At 49.2% G+C, this 21,907-nt stretch overlaps 1 protein-coding gene across 1 annotated transcript in view; it reads left to right on the top strand.

The window, feature by feature from the left end:
- Window positions 1-570: 570 nt before the first annotated feature.
- LOC119953032 (protein delta homolog 1) overlaps window positions 571-21,907 on the top strand; it is a 102,952-nt gene continuing 81,615 nt past the window's right edge. Inside the window, exon 1 of the mRNA XM_038776811.1 lies at window positions 571-638. Within this exon, the coding sequence (XP_038632739.1) occupies window positions 633-638 (6 nt within the window). The 5' untranslated portion in view covers window positions 571-632. The remainder of the gene's footprint in view (window positions 639-21,907) is intronic.

The raw sequence follows: 21,907 nt of genomic DNA, 5'->3' as shown, positions 1-21,907 counted from the left end.
CTCTGTCTCTTAAGCTGTGGGCCTTGTTGAAAAAGAGGCAAGTTGCCAAAGTATTTTGGTCAGGCACTCAAACAGGACAGCTGCAAGAATGTCAAATTTCAAACAGTCAAAACAATTTGTACAGAGGAGATGAGCTTGCTGATTGGTTGGTCCACGTATTGCCAAGGGGACGCAACAGAGAACTATAGGCTTCCCAAGCTTCCAGGTAATTCAAAAAGACGTGAATGTATGCATAATCTTATTTAATAATATAATATTTAATAATAGTGTCTGTATGAATGTATTAACCAATTAAAAATAATCAGTCAAGCTCGTAATATGGCTCATTTATGCTTGCTGCAAGTGACATACAGTGAGGAGCTTGCAGAGCCTGCAGTTCCCCATTGTTTTCTCCATGGTAACACCTCAGCCAATCGGATTCCACTTGCCAACATTTCAGCATCCTTTGCTCCCATAGTATAAGTTATTTTGATAATGTGAAATGTGGGTGATGGGTGCAAGATGAAAAGCTTCAGCAATGTGTCTCTCTTTCAGCAATATTCAAATTCCGCACCATACCATGGCTTCCTGGAGCAGGACCTGAGCACAAAACTCAAAGCTGGCACTTGTTGTGTTTAGTTGCTTCCTCAATCATGAAGGTACACATAGAACATGAAGATATGATTGCTACATGTATTATTCTTGATGGTAACCATGCATTTCTATGTACAAATGATTCCGTCTCCGCTACTGTAAAACCATGGAGGGAGATGCCTGTCCTCTTGTCCATCATACTGCCATGTGCCCACCTCCCATCCTTCCCCCTATATGTCTGTGTTGGTGTCTGGTTCCACCTGCTGGCGGGAGGTCAGAACTGTCCCACAGTGGTGCTATTATATACAAATATATGCATTGGTACAACTATGTACAATTATACATAGACATGCCTGTACGTATATCAGCACAGCACTGTCCTAAATATTACCTCTTGGATGAAATACCCTGGCTGATGTGGTGGATGTAAAAGATCCTATGATGCTGTTTTTCACTTGAGCATATTATCTAGTTATTATAATATTGCTGTTTGTGGGAATTCGCTCTGCCAAAATTTATTGATTGACTATCCCTAATTGCCCTTGAGCAGGTGGTGGTGAGCCACCTTCTTGAAATACTTTAGTCTATGTGGTGTAGGCACACCCACAGTGCTGTTAGAAAGAAAGTTCCGTGCCATTGACCCAGCTGTCATAATATACATCCATGTATATAATGGAGTGCAGACAGGCAGTGATTGACACACAGGATGACCAGTAAACACACAGAACAGAGCAGCCAATCACCAGACAGGACACGACCACTATAAAGCCAGAGGGCACTAGGTTTCCCGCTCTCTCGGGACCCAGCCTCTGAGACAGTCAGAGTCCGTGAGCTAGCCAGTGCAAACACCATGCGGTAGCTAGTAAGTCTGGTCAGGCTAGTACTAGGTCTCCAGTCAAGTCAGCATAGTGTCAACCCACAGTTGAACATATATAATAGTTAAGACGTTAAATAAAATTGTGTTGCATCTTATCAAGTGTTGGAGGTCTGTCTCTTTCTACACTGCATCAAGTGCAGTCCACATCGACACAGCCCGCCCAACACATCACCAGTGACAGTGAAAGAACAGTAATATTGAGGTATATAAGATGATAAAAGGTATTGAGTGGAGAGAGTGGATGCTTCCTCTTATGGGGCAATCAATGGTTAGTACTGAAATGAAATGAAAATGAAATGAAAATCGCTTATTGTCACAAGTAGGCTTCAAATGAAGTTACTGTGAAAAGCCCCTAGTCGCCACATTCCGGCGCCTGTTCGGGGAGGCTGGTACGGGAACAGGCGCCGGAATGTGGCGATTAGCGGCTTTTCACAGTAACTTAATTTGAAGCCTACTGTTGCCTCAGAGCACCAGGGACCCGGGTTCAATTACAACCTCAGGTAAACGTCTGTGTGGAGTTTGTACATTCTCCCCGTATCTGCGTGGGTTTGCTCCAGGTGCTCTGGTTTCCTCCCACAGTCTAAGATTGTGTTAGGTGGATTGGCCATGCTGAATTGCCCCTTAGGGCAGGAATAGGACCGGGAATTGGGTCTAGATAGTGTGGTCGTTCAAAGGGTCTGTGTAGAGCCGATGGGCCGAATGGCCTCCTTCTGCACTGCAGGGATTTTATGATTCTTTGAATCTATGAGAACGAGAGGTCATAATTTTAGGATCAGGGTTGGCAGATTTAAAAGAGATGAAGAGAAATGACTTCTCTCAAAGGGTCATGAATTTGTGGAATTCACAATCCCAGAGTGCAGTGGGTGCAGGGACATTGAGTAAATTTAAGGAGGAGATAAACAGATTTTTAATTAGAAACGCTTGAAGGGTTATGGAGAAAGGGCAGGAAATGGAGTTGAAGCCAAGATGAGATCAGCCATTATTGTATTTAATGGCGGGGCAGGCTCAAGGGGCTGAATTGCCTAATCCTGCTCCTAGTTCTTATGTTCTTTATAGTTCCAAGTCAGGATGATATGTGGCTTCGAGGGGAACCTACAAGTGGTGGTGTTCACATTCATTGGGTTTCCTTCTCCTTTGAGATGGCAGAGGTTACAGGTTCAGAAAGTGCTGTTGAAGGAGCCATAGTGAGTTGCAGCTGACCTTGTAGATGTTACACACACCTCCATCAGTGTTGGAGGGAGTGAATGTTTAAGGTTGTGGATGGGGTGCCAAACAAGCAACTTGTTTTGTTATGGATGGTGTTGAGATTCCTGAGTGTTGTTGGAACGACACTAATCCAAACAAGCTGAGAGTATTCCCTCACACTCCTGACTTTTGCCATGTAGATTCTGGACAGGCGTTGGGGAGTCAGGAGGCGTGTTACCTGCTACATAATTCCCAGCTTTTGACCTGCTCGTGTGGTCACAGTATTTAATTTGCTAGTCCAGTTCAGTTTCTGGTCAATGGTAACCTCCAGGTTACCAGTGGGGAATTCAGTGATGATAATGTCATTGAATGTCAAGGGGAGATGGTGAGAGATTCTCTCTTGTTAGAAGTACTTCACAGAACTAAATCTGCCATCAAGCACTTTGGCATGTTGTGTTATATAAAGGCAAGCCTTTTTTGTTTTCTCTCCATTTCACTCTAGCCAGAAGCTCCAGAATAGCTTATTCAAGTGATAGTTCTTCATATCCAAACCTTGACAGGAGTATCATATCAAATCTGTTCCACCAAGGGACAGCAGAAACATTTTTGCTCATCCCAACCTCCATGCTTATGTAGTTTCCAGGACTCTGTGGAATATGACTGGGCATACTGACTTCTGTTTCCACTTCATAGCGTAGGGATGTAGAGATCGGTTTTAGTGTCCCTCACACTGAAAAATGTAAATCTGATGTGTATATGCAAGCTCACGAAATGTCCAGAATTTCAGCACTAATTTAAACTCAATCTCAATTGGGTGGCACAGTGGTTAGCACTGCTGCCTCACAGCGTCAGGGAACTGGGTTCAATTCCGGCCTTGGGTCTCTGTCTGTGTGGGGTTTGCACTTTCTCCCCAGTGTCTGTGTGGGTTTCCTCCGGGTGCTGCAGTTTCCTTCCACAGTCCAAAGATGTGCAGGTTAGGTGGCTTGGTCATGTTAAATTGCCCCTTAGGGTCCAGGGATGTGTAAGTTAGGTTAAGAGGTTAGTGGGGTAGGGCAGGGAAGTGGACTTGGCTGGAGTGCTCTTTCAGAGGGCCAGTGCAGACTCGATAGGCCGAATGGCCTCCTTCTACACTGTAGGGATTCTATGATTCTATTCCTATTTTAGTAGCAGAATGAAGATGTGTTCCAATTGCTCTTTTACAAGCAAACAAGTGATACAGTAACTCAGGGATAAGATTATTTACCTTGTATAATGTAAGCAGTTCGAAATTTTTTATCTCCAAGATGCTCTGCTTCTTCATGACCGTTGAAATGATAAAATAGGTGTACAGTTTCATGTTTTGAATCCAATGCCTCATTACTTGTTGCAATCTGCATTGAAACCATCAACACTGATGAGAATGTTGAAAAATGTGCATGAAGAAATATGGATTATATTATTTTAGCTGTCTGAACGCATCATGCTTGTTGAATTCTTTAGTGCAGCGTTACAGTATGCAACAGGATATATAGTGTGGTGGATAATTTAAATTTTGGTAAATGAGAAAGGTATCCGTGCATTTTTTTAAATTGCATTACCTATCATTAAACTTCTGTTGCCTTCTTTAGCATTTTCAGTTTTATTTCCTCAGCAGTGTTTTTGCACCACGGGCTAATCACTGCAGCAAAATATAGAAGGAAACTTAAATGAAGAATGATGCATGAGTACAGCTGGATTTCAGGTACAATAAATCATCCATTGTTGTCACAGGAATTCACTACCGATAACTTGACCTTGAAGTTCTCTGTTTCTATTCATCACTGCCATTGCACCAGCTCATTTCTTCGCACTCTTTTTAGTAAACCGCAAAAAAACACATCAAGTCATGAGTCAGGCATTGATCTGGCAAATAAAAGTAATACAGGGATTCTATTTTATATTTCCCATAGCAGGAACAGAATGCAGTAAGCCAGCAATAATGTGGAGAGTTGGTTCAGGATGCTTCATCAAACCCAAAGGTTCCATAACCATGATATTAACTGTTCTCGCTGCCCGTGCTGCTAAATGCCCCCAGCATTTTCTGTTTTGGTTTCAGATCTCGAGCGGCTGCAATTTTCTGCCTTTTGTTTAACCGGCAATTATGTTTTCTGTCACCTCTTAAAATAATAATCTTTCTCCAATATATTTCAATATTTAATTTTGCTTAAAATCCCTCCTAGTGAAATTATCTCATATCTTTCTTCATTTAGAACAGATTTCATCAAAATATGTTTGCAGGGTGATTGGAAAATATCAGTTTGGCTCAGTTAGTGGTACTCGTACCTCTGAGTCAGGAGGTTGTCAGTTCAATCCCCATTCAGCGTTTGAGTATGTGGGTGTTCTGACATTTCATTGAAGTGCTGAGGAGGTGCCTGACTGTTTGACATGGATGTAACGTCAAATTAGAGCTGGACACAAAGTGGCTCTTTGCTCCATTTCCCACCTGTGAGATGGGCCTTGAATGAGTCTCAAACACTCAGGAGAGAAATATTTGGCCATCGAGTTACAAAATATTTTTTTTTAACATATAACAACTGCAAAGTATGAAGACAATTATTTTACTTGAAAGGTTTTAGCTACCTGGAACCGACTTTCATGAATAATGTTATAACGATCCATTTTACCTCATTTTCCAGAGATAGTGACCTTTCCCGTGACATTACCACAGCTATTGCATTTGTTTTAGGCTAAGCACTTGTTATCTTGCATTCAGGGAATGGAAGAGAAAAAATACTGAATTCTTTAATAATTTGTTTATTTTTATTCTCAAAACTTGTAATGGGAGCAAAATAAGTGGGGGTGTCATTGATCATACATTTAAAGTTAGGAAAAATCCTTTCATAGGCTGTGAGTGTTGTCAGCAAGATGGGCATTTGTTGCCCATTTCTAATTGCCCCCATGAAAGTGGGATGATGGGATATTTAGGCTAATGTGTTTACAAAAGAGAAAGTTTGGCTACTCCTGTCTGGTAAACTGAAATCATCCTCGAAAGCAAATATAATTCCCAGCTTCTTTTCTGCATTGCAATTCATCTTCTTAGACCCTCTACTCATCACCTGCACCTTCACATCCAACAAGTGCAAGGAGCTCATGGACTTCGGTGGCATAAAGATCGGGACCATCTGTTCAGCAGCCTGTCCCTTCCCTTCCTTCCCCTCAGTCCATCAGGCCCAACGTCTTCTAAACGTTCCACCCTGCCTTAACCCTGAACTCACATATTTCTCCAGATTCTCTCCTATCTTCTCTCATGCCCTCCCTTAGTTACTCTTGTTTGTGATACCCCATGGTTTATTGCAACTCATGAAGTCTGTTAAATATTAGTCAGATTTATCAGTGCCAGTAAGATTTATCAATGGTTGTAAGATTTAGTAAGTCAAGGCCAAGTACAATTGATGTAAGTAAACCAAAGTGAAATAAATTTATTGTAAATGAAGTAAAATTAAGACATGGCAGAGCAGCTAATGTCATGTGAAATGTGTGTCCTGTCGTATGTGTGAAGCCATGTATGCTACTACAGTAGTCCCCCTTTATAACGCGGGTGTTGGGGTCCAAGACAGCCACCTGCGTTGTATCCGAGCCGCGGATATCCAGGATGGGGGTTTTAAATTTATTTTAAAATCTATGCTAGCGCTTCCCATTGTGAGTCTACGGGGGGCGGGGGGAGAGGTCAGACCCCCGTAGACTCACAATGGGAAGCGCTAGCATAGATTTTTAAATAAATTTAAAACCCCCATCGTGGATCCAATTAAAACAGTGTCAATTTCAGCGGCCGGCTCACTTTGATCCGGAGAGGGAAGCTGCTCTCACTGAAACAATCAGCCGGCCGCTGAAATTGACACTGCCCGCTGCTCTCTCCCTCCAATCCAACTTTTAAGTTTTAATGTTTCTGATTGGAGGGAGAGAGCAGCCGGCAGTGTCAATTTCAGCGGACGGCTCACTTTGATCCAGAGAGGGAAGCTGCTCTCACTGAAATAATCAGCCGGCCGCTGAAATTGACACTGCCCGCTGCTCTCTCCCTCCAATCAGAAACATTAAAACTTAAAAGTTGGATTGGAGGGAGAGAGCAGCCGGCAGTGTCAATTTCAGCGGCCGGCTGATTTCAGTGAGAGCAGCTTCCCTCTCCGGATCAAAGTGAGCCGGCCGCTGAAATTGACACAACTGACAGTTGGGGTCCATAAGCCCCCCCGCGGTATATCGCGAACCGCGGTATTGCGGAGTGCGGTATAACGGGGGACTACTGTAATGACCTAGATGGACCCATGTGCAGGAAGTGTCACCGGCTGCAGAACTTGAGCTCTGGGTTGCAGAGCTCAGGTGGCAGCTGGAGTCATTGTGGCACGTCCCGAGGCTGAGAGCTACATGGGTGGCATGCCCAGAGAGGCGGCCACACTGCATGTTAGGAGCATGGGGACAGAAAAGGAATGGGTGGATGTCAGGTAGTCCAAGAGAACCAGGTGGGTAGTTCAGGAGACCAGTGAGGACCCACTGACAAATTGGGTTTTTCATATTGAATACTGGTGAGAATGGTTCTTTGGAGGAGTGCAGTCAGGGGCAGGTTTGTGGCACCACAGGCAGCTAAGCTGTACAGGAGGGGAGGAAGAATAGGGGAAGAACAGTAGTGATAGGTGATTTGTTAGTTAGAGGTACAGAAGGAGCGTTTCTGTGACTATGGATATGACTCCAGGATAGTATTTTGCCTCCCTGGTGCCAGAGTCAAGAATGTTACTCAGCAACTGTAGGACCTTCTGCTGGGGAGGGTGAATAGCCAGAGATTGGGGCCCATGCCAGTACCGATTCCTTTGGCAGGAAGAGTGATGAGATCTTGAAAGCAGATTTCAGGGAGTGAGGAAAGAGAGTTGAAAAACAGGACCTGTAAAGCAGAAATCTAAGGATTACTTCCACTTGCTAATGAGTATAGATATAGAGAATTGAGAGAATGAATGAAGACGTGGCTGGGGAACTGGTGTAGGCAGGATGGCATCAGATTTCTGAGGCATTGGAACCAGTTCTGGGGCAGGTGCAATGTGTACAAGACGGATCGGTTACATCTCAGCAGGACCGGGGCTAACATCCTTGCAGAAAGGTTCGCTAATGCGAGAGGAGGGTTTAACTCAATTGGCAGGGAGATTGGGAATCTGAGATGGATCTCAGATTCAAGGGAAGCAAAACAAAAGCGAGTAGAAAAGCGGAAAGCAAAAATAAAACAGTGGTTCACCAAACTAATACCTGGGATGGCGGGATTGTTTTATGAGGTGAAATTGAGGAGACTGGGTCTGTATTCCCTGGATTTTTAAAGAATGAAGTGACCTCATTGAACCAAAACTTACGCGGCGTGACAGAGTGGATGTAGATAAAATGTTTCCCTGGCTGGCTAGTCTAAAACCAGGGGACATAATCATAGAAACATAGAAAAATGTAGGAGTAGGAGGAGGCCATTCGGCCCTTCAAGCCCGCTCCGCCATTCATTATGACCGTGGCTGATCGTCCAACTCAATAGCCTAATCCCACTTTCCCCCATACCCTTTGATCCCCTTCACCCGAAGTGCTATGTATAACTGCTTCTTGAAACCATACAATGTTTTGGACTCAACTACTTCCTGTGGTAATGAATTCCACAGGCTCACCACTCTCCGGGTGAAGAAGTTTCTCCTCATCCCTGTCCTAAATGGTCTACCCCGTAACCTCAGACTGTGACCCCTGGTTCTGGACACACCCACCATCAGGAATATCCTTCCTTCATCAACTCTGTCCAGTCCTGTTAGAATTTTATAGGTTTCTATGAGGTCCCCCCTCATTTCATCTGAACTCGAGCAAGAACAATCCTAACTGATTCAATCTCTCCTCGTACATCAGTCCTGCCATCCCAGGATGGTAAATCAGTCTGGTAAACCTTTGCTGCACTCCCTCTATGGCTGGAACATCCTTCCTCAGATAAGGAGACCAAAACTACACACAATATTGCAGGTATAGCCTCACCAAGGCCCTATATAGTTGCAGCATCTCTGTTCCTGTACTCGAATACTCAGGATAAGGCGTAAGCAGTTTAACACTGACAGAGGGAGGAATTTCTTCACTCAGTGGATGGTGGTGAACCTTTGGAATTCTCAACCCCAGAGGACTGCGGAAGCTCAGTTATTGAGCATATTCAAGAATATTGATCAATTTCTGGAGACTAATGACATAATGGGATATGGAGATAGTGTTGGAAAGTAGTGTTGAGGTAGATGATCAGCCATGATCTAATTGAATGGCAAAGCAGGCTCGATGGGCTGAATGGCCTACTCCTGCTCCATCATTCCTAAGTTCCTGTTGTGCCAGGTCGCTGCCACAAATTCTGTTCCAGAGCCATCAACTCGATCCAGTCCCTACTCACTGTCTGACATTGAATTACAGTATTTGCAACCTTTGACCCTGAGCTGAGCTTCTGGCCATATTTCCACACCAAGATTACCTATTAATCATCTCTGTAACATTGCCTGACAATCCCAGTCTCAGTTCATTTTTGTTTGTTGGGATGTAGATGTTGCTGACGAACCAGCGGTATCATTTATCACCCATCGCAATTGCTCTTCAGAAAATGATGGCGAACCATTTTCTTAAATCGCTTCTATCCAAGTGGTGTAGCCTGCCTACAGTTAGGTCAGGATTTCCAGGTTCTTGTTCCAGAGGCAAAGAAGTAACAACAATATATTTCAGGATACTGTTTGCCTTGCAGTGGCGTTTCCAGATACTGTCCTCATGTGCTTTCTACCCTTGTTCGTCTAGGTGGAAGAGAGCCCGGGTTTAGAAGGTGCTATCAAAAGAATCTTGACAAGTTGCTGTTGTGCATTATTTGACTGATACACAATGTGATTATGTTATGTGGTGTGTCGCGAGTAGTGAATATTTAAGGTGGTGAATGGGATACCGATCAAGTGCCTCATTTATTCACGATGGTGATAAACTTATTGAATGTGCTGCATTCATCCAGGCAAGTGGGGAGTAGTCCATCACACTCCTCAGTTGTGCCTTGTAGATGATTGAAAGACTGAGGATTCAAAGGGTGAGTTACCGCAAATTCCCAACCTCTGTCCTGTTCTTGTAGCCACAGTATTTACATGGCTAGTACACTTCAGTTTCAGATCAAGGGTTGTTGGTGGTGGGGGATTTCACAGTGGTAACGCTGTTGAATGTCAAGGGAGGTGGTTAGATTCCCTCTTCTTGCAAATAATCATTACCTGGCACATTTGTGGTGTATGTGATACGGTTTGTATCAGAGAGAGGCAGCACGGTTTGTATTAGCGAGAGGCAGCACGGTTTGTATTAGCGAGAGGCAGCACGGTTTGTATCAGCGAGAGGCAGCACGGTTTGTATTAGCGAGAGGCAGCACGGTTTGTATTAGCGAGAGGCAGCACGGTTTGTATCAGCGAGAGGCAGCACGGTTTGTATCAGGGAGAGGCAGCACGGTTTGTATCAGGGAGAGGCAGCACGGTTTGTATCAGCGAGAGGCAGCACGGTTTGTATTAGCGAGAGGCAGCACGGTTTGTATCAGGGAGAGGCAGCATGGTTTGTATCAGCGAGAGGCAGCACGGTTTGTATTAGCGAGAGGCAGCACGGTTTGTATCAGCGAGAGGCGGCACGGTTTGTATCAGCGAGAGGCAGCACGGTCTGTATCAGCGAGAGGCAGCACGGTTTGTATCAGCGAGAGGCAGCACGGTTTGTATCAGCGAGAGGCAGCACGGTTTGCATTAGCGAGAAGCAGCACGGTTTGTATCAGCGAGAGGCAGCACGGTTTGTATCAGTGAGAGGCAGCACGGTTTGTATCAGCGAGAGGCAGCACGGTTTGTATTAGCGAGAGGCAGCACGGTTTGTATCAGCGAGAGGCAGCACGGTTTGTATTAGCGAGAGGCAGCACGGTTTGTATCAGCGAGAGGCAGCACGGTTTGTATCAGCGAGAGGCAGCACGGTTTGTATTAGCGAGAGGCAGCACGGTTTGTATTAGCGAGAGGCAGCACGGTTTGTAGTAGCGAGAGGCAGCACGGTTTGTATTAGCGAGAGGTAGCACGGTTTGTATCAGCGAGAGGCAGCACGGTTTGTATTAGCGAGAGGCAGCACGGTTTGTATCAGCGAGAGGCAGCACGGTTTGTATTAGCGCGAGGCAGCACGGTTTGTATTAGCGAGAGGCAGCTCGGTTTGTATTAGCGAGAGGCAGCACGGTTTGTATTAGCGAGAGGCAGCACGGTTTGTATTAGCGAGAGGCAGCACGGTTTGTATCAGCGAGAGGCAGCACGGTTTGTATTAGCGAGAGGCAGCACGGTTTGTATTAGCGAGAGGCAGCACGGTTTGTATTAGCGAGAGGCAGCACGGTTTGTATTAGCGAGAGGCAGCACGGTTTGTATTAGCGAGAGGCAGCACGGTTTGTATCAGCGAGAGGCAGCACGGTTTGTATCAGCGAGAGGCAGCACGGTTTGTATCAGCGAGAGGCAGCACGGTTTGTATCAGCGAGAGGCAGCTCGGTTTGTATTAGCGAGAGGCAGCACGGTTTGTATTAGCGAGAGGCAGCACGGTTTGTATTAGCGAGAGGCAGCACGGTTTGTATCAGCGAGAGGCAGCACGGTTTGTATTAGCGAGAGGCAGCACGGTTTGTATTAGCGAGAGGCAGCACGGTTTGTATTAGCGAGAGGCAGCACGGTTTGTATTAGCGAGAGGCAGCACGGTTTGTATTAGCGAGAGGCAGCACGGTTTGTATTAGCGAGAGGCAGCACGGTTTGTATCAGCGAGAGGCAGCACGGTTTGTATCAGCGAGAGGCAGCACGGTTTGTATCAGCGAGAGGCAGCACGGTTTGTAGTAGCGAGAGGCAGCACGGTTTGTATTAGCGAGAGGCAGCACGGTTTGTATTAGCGAGAGGCAGCACGGTTTGTATTAGCGAGAGGCAGCACGGTTTGTATCAGCGAGAGGCAGCACGGTTTGTATTAGCGAGAGGCCGCACGGTTTGTATCAGCGAGAGGCAGCACGGTTTGTATCAGCGAGAGGCAGCACGGTTTGTATCAGTGAGAGGCAGCACGGTTTGTATTAGCGAGAGGCAGCACGGTTTGTATTAGCGAGAGGCAGCACGGTTTGTATAAGCGAGAGGCAGCACGGTTTGTATCAGCGAGAGGCAGCACGGTTTGTATTAGCGAGAGGCAGCACGGTTTGTATCAGTGAGAGGCAGCACGGTTTGTATCAGCCAGAGGCAGCACGGTTTGTATCAGCCAGAGGCAGCACGGTCTGTATCAGCCAGAGGCAGCACGGTTTGTATCAGCGAGAGGCAGCACGGTTTGTATTAGCGAGTGGCAGCACGGTTTGTATTAGCGAGAGGCAGCACGGTTTGTATTAGCGAGAGGCAGCACGGTTTGTATTAGCGAGTGGCAGCACGGTTTGTATTAGCGAGAGGCAGCACGGTTTGTATTAGCGAGAGGCAGCACGGTTTGTATTAGCGAGAGGCAGCACGGTTTGTATTAGCGAGAGGCAGCACGGTTTGTATCAGCGAGAGGCAGCACGGTTTGTATTAGCGAGAGGCAGCACGGTTTGTATTAGCGAGAGGCAGCACGGTTTGTATCAGAGAGAGGCAGCACGGTTTGTATCAGCGAGAGGCAGCACGGTTTGTATTAGCGAGAGGCAGCACGGTCTGTATCAGCGAGAGGCAGCACGGTTTGTGTCAGAGAGAGGCAGCACGGTTTGTATTAGCGAGAGGCAGCACAGTTTGTATCAGCGAGAGGCAGCACGGTTTGTATTAGCGAGAGGCAGCACAGTCTGTATTAGCGAGAGGCAGCACGGTTTGTATCAGAGAGAGGCAGCACGGTTTGTATCAGCGAGAGGCAGCACGGTTTGTGTTAGCGAGAGGCAGCACGGTTTGTATCAGGGAGAGGCAGCACGCTTTGTATTAGTGAGAGGCAGCACGGTTTGTATCAGCGAGAGGCAGCACGGTTTGTATCAGGGAGAGGCAGCACGGTTTGTATTAGCGAGAGGCAGCACGGTTTGTATTAGCGAGAGGCAGCACGGTTTGTATCAGCGAGAGGCAGCACGGTTTGTATCAGGGAGAGGCAGCACGGTTTGTATCAGCCAGAGGCAGCACGGTTTGTATCAGCGAGAGGCAGCACGGTTTGTATTAGCGAGAGGCAGCACGGTTTGTATTAGCGAGAGGCAGCACGGTTTGTATTAGCGAGAGGCAGCACGGTTTGTATTAGCGAGAGGCAGCACGGTTTGTATCAGCGAGAGGCAGCACGGTTTGTATTAGCGAGAGGCAGCACGGTTTGTATCAGCGAGAGGCAGCACGGTTTGTATCAGCGAGAGGCAGCACGGTTTGTATTAGCGAGAGGCAGCACGGTTTGTATTAGCGAGAGGCAGCACGGTTTGTATCAGTGAGAGGCAGCACGGTTTGTATCAGCCAGAGGCAGCACGGTCTGTATCAGCCAGAGGCAGCACGGTCTGTATCAGCCAGAGGCAGCACGGTTTGTATCAGCGAGAGGCAGCACGGTTTGTATTAGCGAGTGGCAGCACGGTTTGTATTAGCGAGAGGCAGCACGGTTTGTATTAGCGAGAGGCAGCACGGTTTGTATTAGCGAGTGGCAGCACGGTTTGTATTAGCGAGAGGCAGCACGGTTTGTATTAGCGAGAGGCAGCACGGTTTGTATTAGCGAGAGGCAGCACGGTTTGTATTAGCGAGAGGCAGCACGGTTTGTATTAGCGAGAGGCAGCACGGTTTGTATCAGCGAGAGGCAGCACGGTTTGTATTAGCGAGAGGCAGCACGGTCTGTATTAGCGAGAGGCAGCACGGTTTGTATCAGAGAGAGGCAGCACGGTTTGTATCAGCGAGAGGCAGCACGGTTTGTATTAGCGAGAGGCAGCACGGTCTGTATCAGCGAGAGGCAGCACGGTTTGTATCAGAGAGAGGCAGCACGGTTTGTATTAGCGAGAGGCAGCACAGTTTGTATCAGCGAGAGGCAGCACGGTTTGTATTAGCGAGAGGCAGCACGGTCTGTATTAGCGAGAGGCAGCACGGTTTGTATCAGAGAGAGGCAGCACGGTTTGTATCAGCGAGAGGCAGCACGGTTTGTGTTAGCGAGAGGCAGCACGGTTTGTATCAGCGAGAGGCAGCACGGTTTGTATTAGTGAGAGGCAGCACGGTTTGTATCAGCGAGAGGCAGCACGGTTTGTATCAGGGAGAGGCAGCACGGTTTGTATTAGCGAGAGGCAGCACGGTTTGTATTAGCGAGAGGCAGCACGGTTTGTATCAGCGAGAGGCAGCACGGTTTGTATTAGCGAGAGGCAGCACGGTTTGTATTAGCGAGAGGCAGCACGGTTTGTATTAGCGAGAGGCAGCACGGTTTGTATCAGAGAGAGGCAGCACGGTTTGTATCAGCGAGAGGCAGCACGGTTTGTATTAGCGAGAGGCAGCACGGTTTGTATTAGCGAGAGGCAGCACGGTTTGTATTAGCGAGAGGCAGCACGGTTTGTATCAGCGAGAGGCAGCACGGTTTGTATTAGCGAGAGGCAGCACGGTTTGTATTAGCGAGAGGCAGCACGGTTTGTATCAGCGAGAGGCAGCACGGTTTGTATCAGCGAGAGGCAGCACGGTTTGTATCAGCGAGAGGCAGCATGGTTTGTATCAGCGAGAGGCAGCACGGTTTGTATCAGTGAGAGGCAGCACGGTTTGTATTAGCGAGAGGCAGCACGGTTTGTATTAGCGAGAGGCAGCACGGTTTGTATTAGCGAGAGGCAGCACGGTTTGTATTAGCGAGAGGCAGCACGGTTTGTATTAGCGAGAGGCAGCACGGTTTGTATCAGCGAGAGGCAGCACGGTTTGTATCAGCGAGAGGCAGCACGGTTTGTATTAGCGAGAGGCAGCACGGTTTGTATTAGCGAGAGGCAGCACGGTTTGTATCAGCGAGAGGCAGCACGGTTTGTATCAGCGAGAGGCAGCACGGTTTGTATCAGCGAGAGGCAGCACGGTTTGTATCAGCGAGAGGCAGCACGGTCTGTATTAGCGAGAGGCAGCACGGTCTGTATCAGCCAGAGGCAGCACGGTTTGTATTAGCGAGAGGCAGCACGGTTTGTATTAGCGAGAGCCAGCACGGTTTGTATCAGCGAGAGGCAGCACGGTCTGTATTAGCGAGAGGCAGCACGGTTTGTATTAGCGAGAGGCAGCACGGTTTGTATTAGCGAGAGGCAGCACGGTTTGTATCAGCGAGAGGCAGCACGGTTTGTATTAGCGAGAGGCAGCACGGTTTATATCAGCGAGAAGCAGCACGGTTTGTATCAGCGAGAGGCAGCACGGTTTGTATCAGCGAGAGGCAGCACGGTTTGTATTAGCGAGAGGCAGCACGGTTTGTATTAGCGAGAGGCAGCACGGTTTGTATCAGTGAGAGGCAGCACGGTTTGTATCAGGGAGAGGCAGCACGGTCTGTATCAGTGAGAGGCAGCACGGTCTGTATTAGCGAGAGGCAGCACGGTTTGTATTAGCGAGAGGCAGCACGGTTTGTATCAGCGAGAGGCAGCACGGTTTGTATCAGTGAGAGGCAGCACGGTCTGTATTAGCGAGAGGCAGCACGGTTTGTATCAGCGAGAAGCAGCACTGTTTGTATCAGCGAGAGGCAGCACGGTTTGTATTAGCGAGAGGCAGCACGGTTTGTATTAGCGAGAGGCAGCACGGTTTGTATCAGCGAGAGGCAGCACGGTTTGTATCAGCGAGAGGCAGCACGGTTTGTATCAGCGAGAGGCAGCACGGTTTGTATCAGTGAGAGGCAGCACGGTTTGTATTAGCGAGAGGCAGCACGGTTTGTATTAGCGAGAGGCAGCACGGTTTGTATTAGCGAGAGGCAGCACGGTTTTTATTAGCGAGAGGCAGCACGGTTTGTATCAGCGAGAGGCAGCACGGTTTGTATCAGGGAGAGGCAGCACGGTTTGTATTAGCGAGAGGCAGCACGGTTTGTATCAGCGAGAGGCAGCACGGTTTGTATCAGCGAGAGGCAGCACGGTTTGTATTAGCGAGAGGCAGCACGGTTTGTATTAGCGAGAGGCAGCACGGTTTGTATCAGAGAGAGGCAGCACGGTTTGTATTAGCGAGAGGCAGCACGGTTTGTATCAGCGAGAGGCAGCACGGTTTGTATCAGCGAGAGGCAGCACGGTTTGTATTAGTGAGAGGCAGCACGGTTTGTATCAGTGAGAGGCAGCACGGTTTGTATCAGTGAGAGGCAGCACGGTTTGTATCAGCGAGAGGCAGCACGGTTTGTATTAGCGAGATGCAGCACGGTTTGTATCAGCGAGAGGCAGCACGGTTTGTATTAGCGAGATGCAGCACGGTTTGTATCAGTGAGAGGCAGCACGGTTTGTATCAGCGAGAGGCAGCACGGTTTGTATTAGCGAGATGCAGCACGGTTTGTATCAGCGAGAGGCAGCACGGTTTGTATTAGCGAGAGGCAGCACGGTTTGTATTAGCGAGTGGCAGCACGGTTTGTATCAGCGAGAGGCAGCACGGTTTGTATCAGCGAGAGGCAGCACGGTTTGTATCAGCGAGAGGTAGCACGGTTTGTATTAGCGAGAGGCAGCACGGTTTGTATTAGCGAGAGGCAGCACGGTTTGTATTAGCGAGAGGCAGCACGGTTTGTATTAGCGAGAGGCAGCACGGTTTGTATTAGCGAGAGGCAGCACGGTTTGTATCAGCGAGAGGCAGCACGGTTTGTATCAGCGAGAGGCAGCACGGTTTGTATTAGCGAGAGGCAGCACGGTTTGTATCAGCGAGAGGCAGCACGGTTTGTATTAGCGAGAGGCAGCACGGTTTGTATTAGCGAGAGGTAGCACGGTTTGTATTAGCGAGAGGCAGCACGGTTTGTATTAGCGAGTTGCAGCACGGTTTGTATCAGCGAGAGGCAGCACAGTTTGTATTAGCGACAGGCAGTACGGTTTGTATTAGCGAGAGGCAGCACGGTTTGTATCAGCGAGAGGCAGCACGGTTTGTATTAGCGAGAGGCAGCACGGTTTGTAACAGCGAGAGGCAGCACGGTTTGTATTAGCGAGAGGCAGCACGGTTTGTATCAGCGAGAGGCAGCAATGTTTGTATCAGCGAGAGGCAGCACGGTTTGTATCAGCGAGAGGCAGCACGGTTTGTATTAGCGAGAGGCAGCACGGTTTGTATTAGCGAGAGGCAGCACGGTTTGTATCAGCGAGAGGCAGCACGGTTTGTATTAGCGAGAGGCAGCAATGTTTGTATCAGCGAGAGGCAGCACGGTTTGTATCAGCGAGAGGCAGCACGGTTTGTATTAGCGAGAGGCAGCACAGTTTGTATCAGCGAGAGGCAGCACGGTTTGTATCAGCGAGAGGCAGCACGGTGTGTATTAGCGAGAGGCAGCACGGTTTGTATCAGTGAGAGGCAGCACGGTTTGTATCAGCGAGAGGCAGCACGGTTTGTATCAGCGAGAGGCAGCACGGTTTGTATTAGCGAGAGGCAGCAAGGTTTGTATTAGCGAGAGGCAGCAATGTTTGTATCAGCGAGAGGCAGTACGGTTTGTATTAGCGAGAGGCAGCACGGTTTGTATTAGCGAGAGGCAGCACGGTTTGTATCAGCGAGAGGCAGCACGGTTTGTATTAGCGAGAGGCAGCACGGTTTGTATTAGCGAGAGGCAGCACGGTTTGTATTAGCGAGAGGCAGCACGGTTTGTATTAGCGAGAGGCAGCACGGTTTGTATTAGCGAGAGGCAGCACGGTTTGTATTAGTGAGAGGCAGCACGGTTTGTATCAGCGAGAGGCAGCACGGTTTGTATCAGCGAGAGGCAGCACGGTTTATATCAGCGAGAGGCAGCACGGTTTGTATAAGCGAGAGGCAGCACGGTTTGTATCAGCGAGAGGCAGCACGGTTTGTATTAGCGAGAGGCAGCACGGTTTGTATTAGCGAGAGGCAGCACGGTTTGTATCAGAGAGAGGCAGCGCGGTTTGTATCAGCGAGGGGCAGCACGGTTTGTATCAGCGAGAGGCAGCACGGTTTGTATTGGCGAGAGGCAGCACGGTTTGTATCAGCGAGTGGCAGTACGGTTTGTATCAGCGAGAGGCAGCACGGTTTGTATTAGCGAGAGGCAGCACGGTTTGTATTAGCGAGAGGCAGCACGGTTGCATTAGCGAGAGGCAGCACGGTTTGTATCAGCGAGAGGCAGCACGGTTTGTATCAGCGAGATGGCAGCACGGTTTGTATTAGCGAGAGGCAGCACGGTTTGTATTAGCGAGAGGCAGCATGGTTTGTATCAGCGAGAGGCAGCACGGTTTGTATTAGCGAGAGGCAGCACGGTTTGTATCAGCGAGAGGCAGCACGGTTTGTATTAGCGAGAGGCAGCAATGTTTGTATCAGCGAGAGGCAGCACGGTCTGTATTAGCGAGAGGCAGCACGGTTTGTATCAGCGAGAGGCAGCACGGTTTGTATCAGCGAGAGGCAGCACGGTTTGTATCAGCGAGAGGCAGCACGGTCTGTATTAGCGAGAGGCAGCACGGTTTGTATCAGCGAGAGGCAGCAAGGTTTGTATCAGCGAGAGGCAGCACGGTTTGTATCAGCGAGAGGCAGCACGGTTTGTATCAGCGAGAGGCAGCACGGTCTGTATTAGCGAGAGGCAGCACGGTTTGTATTAGCGAGAGGCAGCACGGTTTGTATCAGCGAGAGGCAGCACGGTTTGTATCAGTGAGAGGCAGCACGGTTTGTATCAGCGAGAGGCAGCACGGTTTGTATCAGCGAGAGGCAGCACGGTTTGTATCAGCGAGAGGCAGCACGGTTTGTATCAGCGAGAGGCAGCACGGTTTGTATCAGCGAGAGGCAGCACGGTTTGTATCAGCGAGACGGAGCACGGTTTGTATTAGCGAGAGGCAGCACGGTTTGTATTAGCGAGAGGCAGCATGGTTTGTATCAGCGAGAGGCAGCACGGTTTGTATTAGCGAGAGGCAGCACGGTTTGTATCAGCGAGAGGCAGCACGGTTTGTATCAGCGAGAGGGAGCACGGTTTGTATTAGCGAGAGGCAGCACGGTTTGTATTAGCGAGAGGCAGCATGGTTTGTATCAGCGAGAGGCAGCACGGTTTCTATTAGTGAGAGGCAGCACGGTTTGTATTAGCGAGAGGCAGCACGGTTTGTATCAGTGAGAGGCAGCACGGTTTGTATTAGCGAGAGGCAGCACGGTTTGTATCAGTGAGAGGCAGCACGGTTTGTATTAGCGAGAGGCAGCACGGTTTGTATCAGCGAGAGGCAGCACGGTTTGTATTAGCGAGAGGCAGCACGGTTTGTATTAGCGAGAGGCAGCACGGTTTGTATCAGCGAGAGGCAGCACGGTTTGTATCAGCGAGAGGCAGCACGGTTTGTATTAGCGAGAGGCATCACGGTTTGTATTAGCGAGAGGCAGCACGGTTTGTATTAGCGAGAGGCAGCACGGTTTGTATCAGCGAGAGGCAGCACGGTTTGTATCAGCGAGAGGCAGCACGGTTTGTATTAGCGAGAGGCAGCACGGTTTGTATCAGCGAGAGGCAGCACGGTTTGTATCAGCGAGAGGCAGCACGGTTTGTATCAGCGAGAGGCAGCACGGTTTGTATCAGCGAGAGGCAGCACGGTTTGTATCAGCGAGAGGCAGCACGGTTTGTATTAGCGAGAGGCAGCACGGTTTGTATCAGCGAGAGGCAGCACGGTTTGTATCAGCGAGAGGCAGCACGGTTTGTATCAGCGAGAGGCAGCACGGTTTGTATTAGCGAGAGGCAGCACGGTTTGTATCAGCGAGAGGCAGCACGGTTTGTATCAGCGAGAGGCAGCACGGTTTGTATTAGCGAGAGGCAGCACGGTTTGTATTAGCGAGAGGCAGCACGGTTTGTATCAGCGAGAGGCAGCACGGTTTGTATTTGCGAGAAGCAGCACGGTTTGTATCAGCGAGAGGCAGCACGGTTTGTATCAGCGAGAGGCAGCACGGTTTGTATTAGCGAGAGGCAGCACGGTTTGTATCAGCGAGAGGCAGCACGGTTTGTATCAGCGAGAGGCAGCACGGTTTGTATCAGCGAGAGGCAGCACGGTTTGTATCAGCGAGAGGCAGCACGGTTTGTATCAGCGAGAGGCAGCACGGTTTGTATTAGCGAGAGGCAGCACGGTTTGTATTAGCGAGAGGCAGCACGGTTTGTATCAGCGAGAGGCAGCACGGTTTGTATTAGTGAGAGGCAGCACGGTTTGTATCAGTGAGAGGCAGCACGGTTTGTATTAGTGAGAGGCAGCACGGTTTGTATTAGCGAGATGCAGCACGGTTTGTATCAGTGAGAGGCAGCACGGTTTGTATCAGCGAGAGGCAGCACGGTTTGTATTAGCGAGATGCAGCACGGTTTGTATCAGCGAGAGGCAGCACGGTTTGTATTAGCGAGAGGCAGCACGGTTTTTATTAGCGAGTGGCAGCACGGTTTGTATCAGCGAGAGGCAGCACGGTTTGTATTAGCGAGAGGCAGCACGGGTTGTATCAGCGAGAGGCAGCACGGGTTGTATCAGCGAGAGGCTGCAAGGTTTGTATCAGCGAGAGGCAGCACGGTTTGTATTAGCGAGAGGCAGCACGGTTTGTATCAGCGAGAGGCAGCACGGTTTGTATCAGCGAGAGGCAGCACGGTTTGTATTAGCGAGAGGCAGCACGGTTTGTATCAGCGAGAGGCAGCACGGTTTGTATTAGCGAGAGGCAGCACGGTTTGTATCAGAGAGAGGCAGCACGGTTTGTATCAGCGAGAGGCAGCACGGGTTGTATTAGCGAGAGGCAGCACGGTTTGTATCAGCGAGAGGCAGCACGGTTTGTATCAGCGAGAGGCAGCACGGTTTGTATCAGCGAGAGGCAGCACGGTTTGTATTAGCGAGAGGCAGCACGGTTTGTATCAGCGAGAGGCAGCACGGTTTGTATTAGCGAGAGGTAGCACGGTTTGTATTAGCGAGAGGCAGCACGGTTTGTATTAGCGAGAGGCAGCACGGTTTGTATCAGCGAGAGGCAGCACGGTTTGTATTAGCGAGAGGCAGCACGGTTTGTATTAGCGAGAGGCAGCATGGTTTGTATCAGCGAGAGGCAGCACGGTTTGTATTAGCGAGAGGCAGCACGGTTTGTATCAGCGAGAGGCAGCACGGTTTGTATTAGCGAGAGGCAGCACGGTTTGTATCAGCGAGAGGCAGCACGGTTTGTATCAGCGAGAGGCAGCACGGTTTGTATTAGCGAGAGGCAGCACGGTTTGTATTAGCGAGAGGCAGCACGGTTTGTATCAGAGAGAGGCAGCACGGTTTGTATCAGCGAGAGGCAGCACGGTTTGTATCAGCGAGAGGCGGCACGGTTTGTATCAGCGAGAGGCAGCACGGTTTGTATCAGCGAGAGGCAGCACGGTTTGTATCAGCGAGAGGCAGCACGGTTTGTATTAGCGAGAGGCAGCACGGTTTGTATCAGCGAGAGGCAGCACGGTTTGTATCAGCGAGAGGCAGCACGGTTTGTATCAGCGAGAGGCAGCACGGTTTGTATTAGCGAGAGGCAGCACGGTTTGTATCAGCGAGAGGCAGCACGGTTTGTATTAGCGAGAGGCAGCACGGTTTGTATCAGAGAGAGGCAGCACGGTTTGTATCAGCGAGAGGCAGCACGGTTTGTATCAGCGAGAGGCAGCACGGTTTGTATCAGCGAGAGGCAGCACGGTTTGTATCAGCGAGAGGCAGCACGGTTTGTATTAGCGAGAGGCAGCACGGTTTGTATCAGCGAGAGGCAGCACGGTTTGTATCAGCGAGAGGCAGCACGGTTTGTATTAGCGAGAGGCAGCACGGTTTGTATTAGCGAGAGGCAGCACGGTTTGTATCAGCGAGAGGCAGCACGGTTTGTATCAGCGAGAGGCAGCACGGTCTGTATTAGCGAGAGGTAGCACGGTTTGTATCAGCGAGAGGCAGCACGGTCTGTATCAGCGAGAGGCAGCACGGTCTGTATCAGCGAGAGGCAGCACGGTTTGTATCAGCGAGAGGCAGCACGGTTTGTATTAGCGAGAGGCAGCACGGTTTGTATTAGCGAGAGGCAGCACGGTTTGTATCAGCGAGAGGCAGCACGGTTTGTATCAGAGAGAGGCAGCACGGTTTGTATTAGCGAGAGGCAGCACGGTTTGTATTAGCGAGAGGCAGCACGGTTTGTATCAGTGAGAGGCAGCACGGTTTGTATCAGGGAGAGGCAGCACGGTTTGTATCAGCGAAAGGCAGCACGGTTTGTATTAGCGAGAGGCAGCACGGTCTGTATC

This window comes from Scyliorhinus canicula, chromosome 2 (assembly GCF_902713615.1).
Source record: "Scyliorhinus canicula chromosome 2, sScyCan1.1, whole genome shotgun sequence".
In the NCBI taxonomy this organism is placed as follows: domain Eukaryota; kingdom Metazoa; phylum Chordata; class Chondrichthyes; order Carcharhiniformes; family Scyliorhinidae; genus Scyliorhinus; species Scyliorhinus canicula.
Note: the sequence above shows the minus strand (reverse complement) of the source record. Positions and strands in the feature narration are given on the sequence as shown.